The sequence below is a fragment of the Mesoplodon mirus genome (genome assembly GCF_964341445.2).
Source record: "Mesoplodon mirus genome assembly, chromosome: 1".
Classification (NCBI taxonomy): domain Eukaryota; kingdom Metazoa; phylum Chordata; class Mammalia; order Artiodactyla; family Ziphiidae; genus Mesoplodon; species Mesoplodon mirus.
In genome coordinates, this window is record NC_138976.1 from 220,085,408 (window position 1) to 220,100,915 (window position 15,508).

Below are 15,508 nucleotides of genomic sequence, written 5' to 3' on the forward strand. Positions count from 1 at the left end.
CTTAAATGACACCTTATAAAGGATCGGGTCCAAAGATGTCCTTATCTTCCATCACACCTTTTTTTTTCTCTCTTTTTTTGGTCCTTTCCTCTGCCTCATTTTCCCACCTTAGAACAACAAGGTCACGCTCTTCCGCCAGCTGCAGCAGATGACGTACAACCTGATCGAGTGGCGGTCCCAGATCCTGTCTGGAACCCTCCCCAAGGACGAACTGGCAGAGCTCAAGATGAAGGTCACAGCCAAAATCGATCACGGGAACAGGTAAACCAGGGATGACTTTTCACTGAGAACTTGGAAGAAACCACGCACGTTCATGCTTAGGACATAGCTCACCATGAGCTTGTGATCTTGGAGTTGCCAAAGAACAATGCTTAACTGTTCTCTTTCTGCCTTGGAAAACATTTAATTTTGTAGAAGAAAATTTGGCAATGCCCTTCATGGGCCAGACCCTGTGCTGGATCTCTGGTCTCAAGGAGATAATGGATGATCAGGGAATATGGGGCTTGAATGGAAGCAACTCCACTGCCAGACAAACTCAGAGGGTCTGAGCATCAGAAGCTGACAATTTCAGGGACCTGTGACTATCTCTATCTTTATTCCTTTTTTTTTAGTTTTTATTTTATACTGGAGTATAGTTGCTTTACAATGTTGTGTTAGTTTCAGGTGTACAGCAAAGTGATTCAGTTATACATGTATCTATTCTTTTTCAGATTCTTTTCCCATTTAGGTTATTAAAGAATATTGAGTAGAGTTCCCTATGCTATACATCAAGTCCTTGTTGTTTATATATTTTATATGTAGTAGTGTGTATCTGTTAATCCCAAACCATAATTTATCCCTACCCCCTGCTATCTTTCTTCTAACAGAGGATTTTAAATCAGCATCAGACTCATTCTCTCTTTCTTTCTGTCTTCCCCTAAGTGGGACCATTGCTTACATTGTATAAAAACCAGATTTGCCAGAATAGCCTGTCTCCAATAACCTCTAAAGAGTTAATCACACCATTCATCTTCCGATTGGCTCGGTCAGATATGTAGGTTCCAGATGTTACTGCCCTTTGGAAGACGAAAAATTTAGTCGATTCATCAAAATTAACGGTGACCTGGGATGATTCATCCTTCCTGACCAGCTCTTTTTAAACACTGGGTTCGTTTCTCAGTTTTTGTTGATGATTCGTTTGACATTTAGTTTTTTGTTTTTTTTTCTTGACTGTGTTGGGTCTTCGTTGCTGCGTGCGGGCTTTCTCTAGTTGCAGCGAGCAAGGGTTACTCTTCGTTGAGGCTTGCAGCTTCTCCTTGCAGTGACTTCTCTTGTTGCGGAGCACGGGCTCTAGGAGCGTGGGCTCAGTAGTTGTGGCTCGCGGGCTCTAGAGCGCAGGCTCAGTAGTTGCGGCGCACGGGCTTAGTTGCTCCGCCCTTGTCTGTTCACAGGACTATAACCACAGGAGCTACACTGCTAGTCATATAGTCCTGGGGAGACGCTTAAACAGCAGCTAAGATGGGATAAAGCAGCTCCCTCCTGGCACATATGCTGCCTCTGTATTCTTCGGTCTTGGCACACTGGGGCATCAGCCTGGAGGCCTCTGGTCTCTGGCAAAGGATGGTAACATCCTACAAACAGCGGACCACGCTGGCCTTTTCATTTCAGCCCTTGGAAGCAGCTCAAGAAATTAAGCTGCTCTGTCAGTGCATCCGTGATCCAGTCTCTGAGCAGCCAACAAGGCTCGCTGCTCATAGTCTGGGTGGCCTGTGGGTCTGGCTGCCATGGCAAGGGACCTGCCAGATTGAATCAGTTGATGGAGATGATATAAAACAGGGAGGCAGGAAATTAGGCATTTTTGCTTCCTTCCCAAAGACTTGGCACGTGCCACCGTTATCCTTGAACTTTCTCGCCCTTTGGACATCCTCACTCCTAAACTGCTAGTGCCTGGAATGAACTGGGTGTTCAGATCACAGTATCGTGTTTCCACCACAGTCCCCAACTTCTTAGAACTAAGCACAATTTTTTCTGCTTCTGTGTGCACATCGGGCATAAAAAACCTTGCTGGGATGGTGCCATGCAGGGACCGTATGGCCCTTACTATTCCCGTGCAGCACCCAGAACTCCGTCTTAACACAGCCAGGGGTTTTCTTGTGCCAATAGGAGCTAACATTCATTGAAAGCCTATTGTATGCTAGATACTGTACTGTGTGCATTATATGCGTTATCTCATTAAATTCACACAACAGCCCTGAAGGGTAGGGAATAATTTACAGATGAGGAAACCAGGCCTTTGCAAAATTAAGTAGATGACCAAAGTCATATTGCTAGCAAGTATTAAAACCAGGATGCAAATCTTGGTCCAGCTGACACCAGAGCCCATTCTCTGAGATAGACTGTGTGATACCAACAGCCAGGACTTAACTTCTTTGATTCCTTTTGTTGCTCTTGTTGTTTTTGGCTGCGCCGTATGTCTTGTGGGATCTCAGTTCTCCGACCAGGGATTGAACCCAGGCCACAGCAGTGGAAGCCCTGAATCCTAACCACTAGGCCACCAAGGAACTCCCTTGATCTCCTTTAAAATGGTCTTGAAAAGGGCTTCCCTGGTGGCGCAGTGGTTAAGAATCCGCCTGCCGATGCAGGGGACACGGGTTCGAGCCCTGGTCTGGGGAGATCCCACATGCCACGGAGCAACTAAGCCTGTGCGTCACAACTGCTGAGCCTGTGCTCTAGAGCCCATGAGCCACAACTACTGAGCCTGTGAGTCACAACTACTGAAGCCCGTGCTCTGCAACAAGAGAAGCCATGGCAATGAGAAGCCCCCGCACCACAACGAATAGTAGCCCCCGGTTGCCACAACTAGAGAAAGCCCGCACGTAGCAACGAAGACCCAACGCAGCCAAAAATAATAAATAAATTAAATAAATAAATTTAAAAAACAAACAAAAAACAGTCTTGAATTAAGCACTGTCCCCCAGGCCTGTGCTTTTAAAGAAATCAGGGCAAGCTCCCCAGTATCTGAGCATTCGTCTTTCCTAGTTCCTATAGCAAACTACAGATGATTAGGGGAAAGACGCATTGGTCAGACGATTTTGGTTAGATTTAGCGCCAGTTTTGCCTTTCCTGTTGAGGTTCTGCAGACCAAATTACTTTGTATATTATATATGAGTTGGGGTAACATTTTCATAAGTTTTTTAGCATTGTTGTATGGAAAGGAAGCAAAAATTGAAAGGAGAAAAGCCAGTGAACTCTTCTTATCTTGACTTGTCTGGCACCCAGCCTTTCAGCTGAATCCTCTGGGTTCTTCCGTGAAGACTCTTCAGGAAAGGGTCTGCTCCTGACGCGGAGAACCAACTGACCATTTCTTTCTTTCTAGAATGCTGGGGTTGGATCTGGTCGTGCGGGACGACAACGGGAACATCTTGGACCCAGATGAAACCAGCACCATCGCCCTCTTCAAGGCCCATGAACTGGCCTCAAAGAGGATTGAGGAGAAGATCCAAGAAGAGAAGGTGAAGCTTCCTCAAGTGGGCAGACCTTGGCCACAGAGTTCCATTTTTGCTTTTTTTTTTTTTTTTTTTTGCGGTACGCGGGCCTCTCACTGTTGTGGCCTCTCCCGTTGCGGAGCACAGGCTCCAGACGCGCAGGCTCAGCGGCCATGGCTCACGGGCCCAGCCGCTCGGCGGCATGTGGGATCTTCCCAGACCGGGGCACGAACCCGCGTCCCCTGCATCGGCAGGCGGACTCTCAACCACTGTGCCACCAGGGAAGCCCTTTGCTTTTTTTTTAATGAAGAAAAAGGAGTTAAGACAACAGAGGTGGAAATGTTGTTTAGAAAATCATTTATTTCCTCATTTTAGAAGCAAAATATTACAAAAAGAACAAGGCAGTTTTGTATATTCTGACCTGGGAAGATTGCGAAGATAATGTATTAAGCAGAAGAGAGCAAGATGCAGAACAGTGTGTATAAAACACTATTATTTGTGTTTCAAAAAAGAATATACATACATCTGTGCTTGCCTATGTGCAGACTAACTCTGTAGTGATAGACAAGAAACTGACACTTAATGGATGCCTCTGAGAAGGAGAACTGGGTGGGAGAAAAGCCTCTTGACTCTGTAAACTTCTGTAGTTAGTACATAGATCATGATTTCCAAAATAATATTTACAAATAAAGTGTTTGAAAGATTTTAAAAATAGTAATTGGACAATAAATAAAAATTCAAAAGGTATAGAAAAAGAGAAAAAGAAAAGTCACCTATATTATGACTGCCCAAACATACTGATGTTTAGGTATATATTCTTCCAGTCTTTCTGTTGTAATGAGTAGAGGTTTCTGTTTAGTTTGTAGGTTTTATTTCTTCAGCACAGTTGTAATAACATTTCATTGTGTTTCTGGATCTAATGGCTAATCATGCCTGAAGGTGGACCTGTCCAGTGGAATCTCTTATTTGCAATGAGAGTTATTCCCCGAAAGAAGGATAATGAATCATGATGTTTATGCTTTTGAGGTTTACCCAGAAACTGTCGTGAGAGATGAGAACTTCTTAAAGCTACTAAACCCCTGAGTTATCATAAACTTTAGATATATGCTCTTTAGACAGCATTTATTGAATTACTTGGGTTCAAGGCGCTTCACAGGACCGCCTTGATCATCTAAATAATCATGGTTCTATTTTTCTCACTTGATCACTTCTCCACTTACACACACTTTCTTCTCAGTAAGTGCTTCTCTCGGGTGGTAATTATATTTGGCTTCCGTTTGCAGGCCAGAGTCTTTGCTAGTGTTTCCCACTTGCTGAAACCAAAATGCTTTTCTGTCTTGTCCTCTGTGTTCAGTCAATTCTGCAGAACGTGGACTTGCGGGGCCAGTCCATCTTCAGTGCCGTGCATACCTACGGCCTCTACGTGAACTTCAAGAACTTTGTCTGCAACATTGGGGAAGATGCAGAGTTGTTCATGGCCCTCTACGACCCGGACCAGTCCACGTTCATCAGGTAGTAGAGACCCGGGTCATCTTCCGGCAACCTTGCAAAAATACCCAGCCTTCACCTATCTCCTCCCTGAGGATTTCTTTGCTGGGTTTGAGAGGGGAAGATGGAGCAGAAGGGGAGGATTTCTAGGCAGTAGAAAATAAACCCCTTTGGGCCGTTTAGCCATTCTGAATAGCTGCTGAAACAGTGCAATAGTACAGTTTGTGTACTCCCTGGGTCTTAGAAATCACAGAAAACTCATCTGAACATGGTGACAGGAGCAGAGAATTCAAAGGAGTATAAGAGAGGGGTGAGGGAGGGATGACTCATCAGAGCACTGAGAACTTTAGGGCAGTGAAACTGTCCTCTATGATACTGTCATGGTGGCTGTGTGTCATTACACATGTTTCCAAACCCATAGAATGTCCAACACTAAGAGTGACCCCTAATGTAAACTGTAGACTCGGGGTGATAAAGACCTCTCAGTGTAGGTTCAATGATTATAACGGTGATTGTACCATTCTGCTGGGGGTTGTTGATAAAGGGGGGGCATGGAGGGGGGCCTAGGGGAAATCTGTACCTTTGGCTCAATTTTGCTGTGAACCCAATACTGGTATAAATTAAAGACTTTAGCGGGTGATTCTAGGCTTTGTTCAACCCTACAGTCATGCTGCCGCTGAGCAGCTAAGGAAACAGGTTTATTCTTGAGAAGATGGTTAAAAGTAATTACTGACAAATTATTTATTATTTTTTTAAATAAATTTTTAAAATAATTAAGTAATTTATTTATTTTTGGCTGCGTTGGGTCTTCGTTGCTGCGCACGGGTTTTCTCTAGTTGTGGCGAGCAGGAGCTACTCTTCGTTGCGGTGCATGGGCTTCTCATGGCGGTGGCTTCTCTTGTTGCGGAGCACGGGCTCTAGACACACGGGCTTCAGTAGTTGTGGCACGCGGGCTCTAGAGCAGAGGCTCAGTAGCTGTGGCGCACAGGCTTAGTTGCTCCGCGGCATGTGGGATCTTTCCGGACCAGGGCTCGAACCCGTGTCCCCTGCATTGGCAGGCGGATTCTTAACCACTGTGCCACCAGGGAAGCCCCAAAATTGTGTGTATCTAAAATAGAAAGCTTATTGCAGTGTGGTGCTGTGGATTCCAGGGGATGGACTTGGAATGATTCTTATAATATTATATTCTTGATTCAGCAAAACTGAAACTTTTATACAAAGGATTTGAGATGGAAGGTAGACCCCAGATAGAATCTGGTAGAATCTACTGTGTCTGTGCCCGTCTTGAGCAGTGCTTGTTGTGGGGATGTACTGGGTGTGCCTCGGAGAGCCAGGCTACAGCCAGGAGACCAGAGGGTGGTCATTGGTGTGGTCTCAGACCTGCCTGGTGAACTTCACTGGGCTCTTCTGGGCCACCTTCCGACCCTATTAAGTCTATCCTGAGAGCAGCATCCTCCCCAGTTAGGTGCTGATTGAGAATTTTTTTTTTTTCCCTTCATCAGTGAAAACTACCTAATTCGTTGGGGCAGCAATGGAATGCCCAAGGAAATCGAGAAGCTCAATAACCTTCAAGCGGTCTTTACTGTAAGTCCTACCTATGTTTAACCCTTTCCTTTGTTTGCAATATTCACAGGTGCACGTGACAAGTATATGGAAAATTTAAAAATGGACACATGAAAATAACAGTCATCATAATCCCTTTAGCAGGAGTGACCCCACTCATTTATTCACCAAATATTTATTGAGCACCTGTCAGAGGCCAGGCACTTGAGATACATCAGTGAACACATCAGATAATGTCCTGGTTCTCAAGGAGCTTTTTGTCCTAATGGGGAAGTCAGTAATAAACAGTAATCAGATAGATGAGGACTTGTACAGAATGTTAGAGGTCGTGAGTGCTTTGGGGGGATTGGGAGTTTCTGGGCTGGGGGAGGGTTGCTCTCTTAAACAGGTGGGTCAGGGCAGACCTTGATGAGCAGGAGCCTTTGAGCAAGAACTTCCAGTTGACAAGGGGGTGAGCTGTGCAGATAAAGGGGGGAACCTTCCAGAGCCAGGTTACAGTCGGGGCAAAGACTGGACTAGACTTTTCTGTTGGCTTATATTTTAATGGACTTTTCCCTCTCTTTCTCCACTTCCCTGAGGCAGGAGGTGTGCTGCTGTAAATGGATCAAGAGCCAGGAAATGTATTGGGCTAGAGCTTGGGGCCTGGTGACTCTCTTTTTCGTGGGCTAGGAACTTTCTTGGGATTCTCTCCCCTTTTTTTGACATCACTGCTTGAAATGCCCTGGAGCTGTTGCCACCTGCTCTGAGCAGCCTTGGTGGGCAGGTTTTCCAGCTCCCATTTAGCCTAAAAGGGATTCTGCCTTCCTTTTCTCCCTTTTTCCCTTAAGCTACACCCATATTTTGTCTGCTTATTCTCTTACCACTCTTACAGTCAGGAAAACAGAGTCTAAGGTAAAGCACCAAAGGAAGTGATAGGAAGGCACATTGGTCCCTGCTTCCTGCCTGCCTGCCTGCCTGCCTTCATTTCTGCTTATTATTATTCATTCCATCTATTAACCTCCTACCCCTATGACAAAAGTGGTCTATTAACTGTCCCTGCACTGACCCATCCACATCTTCACCACCTAGTAAACATCGACAAAAAAGAGCTTAGAGCTCTTCCCAAAACCTCTCCCCAACACGCAGAGTATTTCCTCAATTCTAAGATATGTGAGGGTTTTTTTCCCCTGAAATTAAAAGGCATTTATCAGTCAATGCGTACATTATTTAAAAAAAAAAACACATTTAAAAAGATGTTGTTGGATCATTGGTCCACCTTTCTAATCAATACCGTTTCAGAATAGCTGCAATTCACCCCCTCCCCTCCTCCCCCAACCAATTAGGCCCTTCCTATATGCAAATTTCATGTCCAACTTTTTCAATTAAATAAAATGTGGTGACTGATTCTTTGGTCATTGAACATTCTACAGAAACTTCCTTTATACATGATTGCATATTATTAGATAATATCAGTGTGCCCCAGTTTATGTAACCAGTCACTTAAAGTCTTTATCTTTCTATTAACAGAAGCCTCACAAAACCTAGAGTAGAAATTCAAGGGTGAATATCATCATCGGTATATATTCCTATCTTGGAGACCTGAGTTAATTTGATTATAGTGGATAGATATGGATGGATTGTTTAAAAAGTAATTCTTGATTCAGTAAAGAGGCCTTGGATAGCCGTTTCATGAAAAGAATTTGAGATGCAGTTAAATCATTTCTGATATTAACGCAAATGAGATATGTGAGCTCTTTTGTGGGTTTACTCACCCATCCTTAGGAATACAAACAAGCGTAGAGCATGAGCCACAAAAAGACAGAGACATTTCATCTACACGTTTCTCATTAGTCAACACACGCCCAGAGGCTCTCGATGGATCTCTCTCATAAAACAGATGAATAATTACAGAAAGCAGTGCATGGAAATTTCTGTGTTATAGTTGCCTCACAGGATTATTTGGAAGGTGAAATGAAATATCACCAGCATGTGTAGATAGCCAGTAAATGTCAATTTCTTGTAAGTTTTAATTTCATTTGACACTGAAACGTGTCTGGTGCTCAGATATGCCCTGGCCAGGATATAAAGTAGCAATGACAAGGGACCCCATTTTTACATACCTTGCGTAAACTGGAGACTTGAGATTGAATACGATCTGATTTATAAATTTGAAGTAGGAGCTGGGGAATTTTTAAAAATTCTTTTTTTGAATACAGTCCTTTTTCTCTGATGCTATGATAGTTCTTGGGTGGATAGGGGGAAGAGAGGAGTCCTTCTGATATTTCAGCATTAGGAAGTATGCTCTGAACGGTGTTTTATTTTTTTTATTTATTTTTATTTTTTATTTTTTTGCGGTACGCGGGCCTCTCACTGTTGTGGCCTCTCCCGTTGCGGAGCACAGGCTCCGGACGCGTAGGCTCAGAGGCCATGGCTCACGGGCCCAGCCGCTCCGTGGCATGTGGGATCTTCCCGGACCGGGGCACGAACCCGTGTCCTCTGCATCGGCAGGTGGACTCTCAACCACTGCGCCACCAGGGAAGCCCTGAACGGTGTTTTATTGTAGAGTGCAAAGAAAAGAGAAATGAATGTGACAGGGTGATGTAGTGTGACCTCCTTTTCTGTTCTCTCTGCCCCTGTAGGACCTCAGCAGCATAGACCTCATCCGGCCCCGCATCAGCCTCGTGTGCCAGATTGTCCGGGTTGGGCACATGGAGCTGAAGGAGGGCAAAAAGCACACATGTGGACTCCGAAGACCCTTTGGAGTAGCAGGTACAGAAAGAACCCGAGGTGGATGTAAAATGGTACGGCCACTGGGGAAACAGTATGGTGGGGCCTCAAAAAATTAGATTAGGATCCAGCAATCCCACTTCTGTATCCCCAGACGAATTAAAAGCAGGGTCTCAAAGAGATATTGTCACACCCGTGTTTACCACAGCGTGGTTCACAATAGCCAAAGCAACCCAGCTGTCTGTTGACGGATGAATGGATAGACAAAATGGTCTTTCCATACAGTGGAATGTCATTCAGCCTTAAGCAGCCCGTGTCCCCTGCACTGGCAGGCGGATTCTCAACCACTGCGCCACCAGGGAAGTCCAATGTGAATGTTTTTAATGCCACTTTGAGTTGTACATTTAAAAATAGTCAAAATGACAAATTTCATGTTATGTATATTTTTCCACAATAAAAAAAAAATTAAAAGAAATACAGAGAAGAGGGAGGAAGGAGAGAGGAGACCCAGAGACAGTGCAAGATGAATTTGGTTGTTAGTGTTAGCATCAGACACACCGCATTGACTGCCTGAAACTGCCAGGTAGCTTTTTGTGGGTTGTGTGTCCTCACCTAGATGTCCCTCCTTTGTTTCTCCCTCACTGCCCAGCACTGTGTCTTGTACACAGCAGGGCCCTCTCAGTAAAGCCTCCGTGTGGCTGTTGTAATCTTCCCTGACTGTGGCTGCCTATTGATTTTAATTGAATAAAATTCTCCTGGGAAAGTGGTTTGTATGTCTAGGAAATTGGCTCTTCCAAGGCAACATTGCTTTCAAAGAGGGTCCTTGGCTTAAACCAAACTCCATAACCTTCCAGGAGGCCCTCCATTTTCCTCTGTAGTTTGTTAAATGGAGGAAATATATTTTTGGTCTTGTACCGACATTTTGGTCACTAAGTAGTTTTGAAAGCCATCAATTCTGCCCCTGGAACGAGGGCCCAGAAACTGCACGTTGTCAGGTCTGACCTGTGGATTACATGGCTGGTGAGGCAGCCTCTGTACCCCAGGAGGCTGTGTGCCTCCTGCATCCCTTGAACGGCCTTGCACTGCACCTGCTCTCAAGGTTGGCTCTCAAGGCTCTGTCTAGAGGGGACAGCACTACTTCCTGATAGTGAATTAAAATAAAAGCCCAGAAAAGGCAAGGAACCCTGGCCCAGGACTGCTTAGCCATCTATACGGCAGTCTATTCTTTCATAAAAGATTTAAAGAATATTCAAGGTTGTTGTCTTTCAAACTGGGCCGTAGAGATTCAAACATCAAGCTCAAGGCTTTTCTTTGCTCTTCCATTTCAGGGTGTATGTGTGTTCATTCAGGGCGTGGAGATTAATTTACTTTGAGCCTTGATGCCAAGCATCAGACGTTAGGAGTAACTAGATGATGTCATTCAGAAATGAACTCCCTATTTAGGGGTTCAAATACAGATTCTCCTGTGTGTGTGTGTGTGTGTGTGTGCGTGCGCGCGCGTGCAAGGTTTTCAGGGGTCTATTAAGGGCTGATAGCAAGTTGATGTCATGCCCTGCTTCCTACAGCTTCCTTTCACTAACTTTATTCATTCCCAAGCCTTATGCACTATATGTTCGGGTTGAATTGAGAAAGCATTTCCTCCCTTGTCTTTAGTTTTTCTTATGATTATTGTCTCATATCTCAGTATTTCTTTTAACCGCCAAACGGATTACCTGTGGTGTGGATCATTAGTGTGTGTTTTATGGCTAGATTGTAATTTATTAACCAAGGAATGGCTTCTTGCCGTGGCCCCTGCCTAACCTCAGCAGCTGTAGAGTGAATGGCCCACTTATTAGTTCTCTAGGCAGCAGGCATGGTTAGGTTAAATGGTTTGGCCCTGTCATCACTGTTGGGTTCATACCCTGGCTTTACCACTTAACTTCTGACCTAGGGAAAATTACCTACCTTTCCTGTGGTCAGTTTCCTCATCTCTTAAAGTAGGGCTAATATGAATATTTGTATAAATAAGATAATCCATGCAGTAGGGTTACAACAGCGCTTCCTTAATTAATAGCTCTTACCAGGCATCAAAGACCAAATCACTATATGGTCTTCTAGTGTGCGTTGTTGGTGCCCTGGCTGCCCGCCCTTCATTTATGTGGAAACCAGGTGAGAAAATGTCAAATCAGAGGGACAGTGGACCACTGCAAGGCTTGAGTTCCTCTCCCAGGTCTTTTATTCTATTGACACTCCTGCCAAAAAAAAAAAGGAGTGTTCTCGGGGTCTTGGAACGCAGGCTTACTAAAAAGTGTCAGTGTCACGTGACTCAAGAATTCACCAACTTGGTCTAGTAGAATTTTTTTTTTTTTTTTTTTTTTTTTTTTGCGGTACACGGGCCTCTCACTGTTGTGACTTCTCCCGTTGCGGAGCACAGGCTCTGGACGCGCAGGCTCAGCAGCCATGGCTCACGGGCCCAGCCGCTCCGCGGTATGTGGGATCTTCCCGGACCGGGGCACGAACCCGTGTCCCCTGCATCGGCAGGCGGACTCTCAACCACTGCGCCACCAGGAAAGCTCTAGTAGAATGTTTTAAAGGAGGTAGTCTGCAGGGTTGATTCAAGAATACCCAGGCCCCTGCCTGAGCCCCTGATGAATTGATCTTCTGCTAGGCTGGGGACACTGGGAGTCATCATTGGCAAAGAAAGAAAAGAAACGTCCCTGCTTGCTCTTGTTCTCTTTCTTCCTCCAGGGTTCTATGTTTGCTGATACTGTAATTTTCCATAGTTCCTCACTGAGGCCTGAAGCAATTAGTTTCTTTAATTAAGTTTTGTCTTTTTCCTAGTGATGGATATTACCGATATCATACATGGGAAGGTGGATGATGAAGAAAAGCAGCATTTTATTCCCTTTCAGCAGTAAGTACTTTGGCGTTATCCCAGGTGACTTGAGACCTGGATTAGGCCTTGGGATGGTGTGTTAGAACCAGGTGCTAGGAACCTTTTGCCCAGTTAGAAAAGGAAAGCTCTTAAGCGGGGAGATTGTTGGAGCGGCGCTGACAGACTTTATTCAAAGTCCTTCATATTGCACTCCATTAAGAGGGTAACTGAACTTTCCTGATTCTACAGAAATGATCAAAGGAACATAAGGGGCAAACCTACCAGATTATGGTGCCATTTAAATGCCAGAAATGCCAAAGTTTGTACTTTGTCCTATGGAACAGGTATCACAGAGGACGAGGAATCAAGTAGAAAAGCGCACAGGGCTTCTCAGACTGTAACCTGCACATGAATCACCTGGGATCTTGTTAGAATGCAAAACACGATCTGGTGGGTCTGGAATCTGCATCTGAGAAGCTTCTAGGTGATGCTGCTACTGCAGGTCTGGGGATCACACTTTGAGTAACAGAGGTTTAGGAGATGCGAGAGTGAAGGGTAGACTAATCCTTGTTTTCCTGCAAGCGGAGGGAAGCCAGCCTGAGAATGCATGGAAGCTTTCCCCGCAGAGCTGCGCTCAGCTCCCCATACTGAGTCTCAGGAGCTGGAGCCCCTGGTGGGCCACTGGGGGACGTTGGAGACATACTCTCTATCCCCGTAACGCTGCAGGAGCGTGCGTGTGAACATCACGACTGGCTCATACTCCAGCAAGCATGCGCCCCTGACCTCGCACAGGTGGCTGGGACATTGCTGGATCTGACTCCTAACAGGGCAGTCGTGTCAGTGAGAAAAAATGATTGTTTCGGCCGGTGTGCGGCCACCACAACAGATCAATATGACAAACCGAGAATTCCAGAAGCCAGCCCAAGGATATTTGAGTTAATATGTGATTTTATTAGTAATAACTAATATGGTTATATATTTTTTTAATTATTTTAAAATATTAATTTTAAAATCAGTGGAGAAAGATAAACTCTGCAAAAGATAGTGTTTGAGAAAATTAGCTAACCATTTAAGAAACATCAGTAAGATCCTCATCTCCCACCTTATGCCACTGTAAATTCCAGATGATAATATATATAAATGTAAGAGCCAAAAATCTTAAAGTACTATAGGGAAACAAAAATTTTATACGATGTGATGTGTGGGAGGCCTTTCTGAGTCAGACACCAAAGATTCACCTAAAGAAGAAAAATTGATAGGTTTAGCCACACAGAAATTTTAGACAACTTACACATAGAAAAAATTTAATAAAATCTTTGCAATGTCTGTGAAAAAGAATAAATATTTCTAAATGATAAGGAATTAATACTAGTTCATAAGGAAGTAAGAAGGAAACACACATGCAAAGAAATGGCCTATAAATTCATTGAGAATCAATGAAAGGCAAATGAAACAATGAGGTTTAGTTTTGGGGTTGACGAAGTTTTAAAAATATATGCTATCCAGCGTTCAGTGGGTATAAATACTACTTATAAGAATATAAATTGTTACAATGCATTAAAACCCTTAAAATTTAGAAATTTCAAAGAAGAATGTACTCCATAATTAACAGTGATTATTTCCGTTGGTGTAACTCTAGGTGATTTTGCCCCTCTTTTGGTTTAACTGCTTACTATTCTTACTACAATAAATAGGTATTATATGTAATTTTATTTAAAATATAAAAATCCTTATCTTGCATTTTAAAGTCCAGCACTTTTGGATAAGTTTCTAAATAAAATAGTATAAATAGTTTGTGCTAAGTAGTGCTTTCCTTCTCATCCAGAAGCTGCTATTAATAATTTTTAAAATATGTACTTATCGGGGCTGCCCTGGTGGCACAGTGGTTGAGAGTCCGCCTGCCGATGCAGGGGACATGGGTTCGTGCCCCGGTCCGGGAAGATCCCACATGCCGCGGAGCGGCTGGGCCCGTGAGCCATGGCCACTGAGCCTGCGCGTCTGGAGCCTGGGCTCCGCAACGGGAGAGGCCACAGCAGTGAGAGGCCTGCGTATAGAAAAAAAAAAAAAAAAAAGTACTTATCTAGTATTCTACCACCTATAACACTGACCCTCCAAGAATATGGTGAGGTAAATATTTTATGTAGCTTAGTGCTAGTGTGAATTATGACACAACTTTCAAATTCATGAATTTGAAAATGTTCCCAATGTAAATATGTATATTTAAGTATATTAAATAAGTGTGATATATTAAATTAATACATATAATATATTAAATATATAATTTTATATTAATGCATTAAATTAAATGATTTCATATATTAAACCAACTATATTACAATATCTTATGTAAATATAATAAATAAAATACATAGCATAAATATGAATATATAAATACATAAAATATACTTGTGATAAATATAAATAATTTTCATATCCATGAATGTTTGTATTATATATACATATATTATAATTATGTCCTATGTATATATGTATAATATATGTATATTTTATATGTATATATGTACTAGGAGCAGCACTCACAGATGTGGGAGTTATATGAAATATTGTATAATAATATATATAATATTATATATGTTTCAATATATATGAATTATCGAGGCAGCATTCATGGATATGAAATTTATTCTATTCCATACAAATAATATTATAAATATATATAAAATAGCCACATTATGGGTATGAGTTATCTCAAATGTGTTTCTCTGTATTTGTCTCACTTTCTCAGGTGGGTTTCTTCTTTGGTTACTTGCCTCCCCGCTTACTTCCTGAACCAGCTCTTACCTAGCAGCCGTGCTGAAACAGTGAGCTTTCAGACTGTCTCCACCGTATAATAATACAAGCTTTGAGTCTCCAAGGAGCCCAGCCCTAATTTGATTACCACTCACTGTGTGGCCAACAGCCACTGCACAGCTTTCATGATGCAAATCACAGCCTCTGGCATTGAACTCCTAAGATTTATGGCAAATGCTTTCATAACTTACCTTGAAAGCTTTGTAGCGATTATTATATTGGGAGAGTTTTATGTGTGTATCCTGCTAGTCTAAGAGGGAGTCATTTGAAAACAACTCAGACTGTCACAATCCCACTTTTCAGGAACATATTGCAGAATACTTCCCCCCTATTGTCAGGGTACAGATCTGAACCCTGTAGAGAAAGCTGGCCTGTGTGTCGTGGGCAAGAGAACAAAACCACAGCAGAGAAGACTGGCCACCGTTGTCCCGCACCAGGCTGATGTGTAGTTATTGATAGCGCTTGTGCTTTCCATAGAATGGGGGCTGTGTTTGGCTCTTTGATCCCCCTGTACGAGCCTCAGCCTGATGTGATCTTTAAAGTGGCTCTTGTTTGCTAGTGGCTGTGCCATTGCAAGCCTAAACATAGTCCTTCATCACGTGGGGTTCTACGAACACCATCC

The 15,508-nt window shown here is 43.4% G+C and overlaps 1 protein-coding gene across 1 annotated transcript in view; it reads left to right on the plus strand.

Annotated features, from left to right (window-relative positions):
• Window positions 1-15,508, plus strand: part of DOCK5 (dedicator of cytokinesis 5) — a 215,655-nt gene that overhangs the window by 100,870 nt on the left and 99,277 nt on the right. Inside the window, exons 6-11 of the mRNA XM_082624873.1 lie at window positions 113-261; window positions 3,356-3,491; window positions 4,819-4,976; window positions 6,455-6,536; window positions 9,134-9,263; window positions 12,042-12,114. Of these exons, the coding sequence (XP_082480999.1) occupies window positions 113-261; window positions 3,356-3,491; window positions 4,819-4,976; window positions 6,455-6,536; window positions 9,134-9,263; window positions 12,042-12,114 (728 nt within the window). The remainder of the gene's footprint in view (window positions 1-112; window positions 262-3,355; window positions 3,492-4,818; window positions 4,977-6,454; window positions 6,537-9,133; window positions 9,264-12,041; window positions 12,115-15,508) is intronic.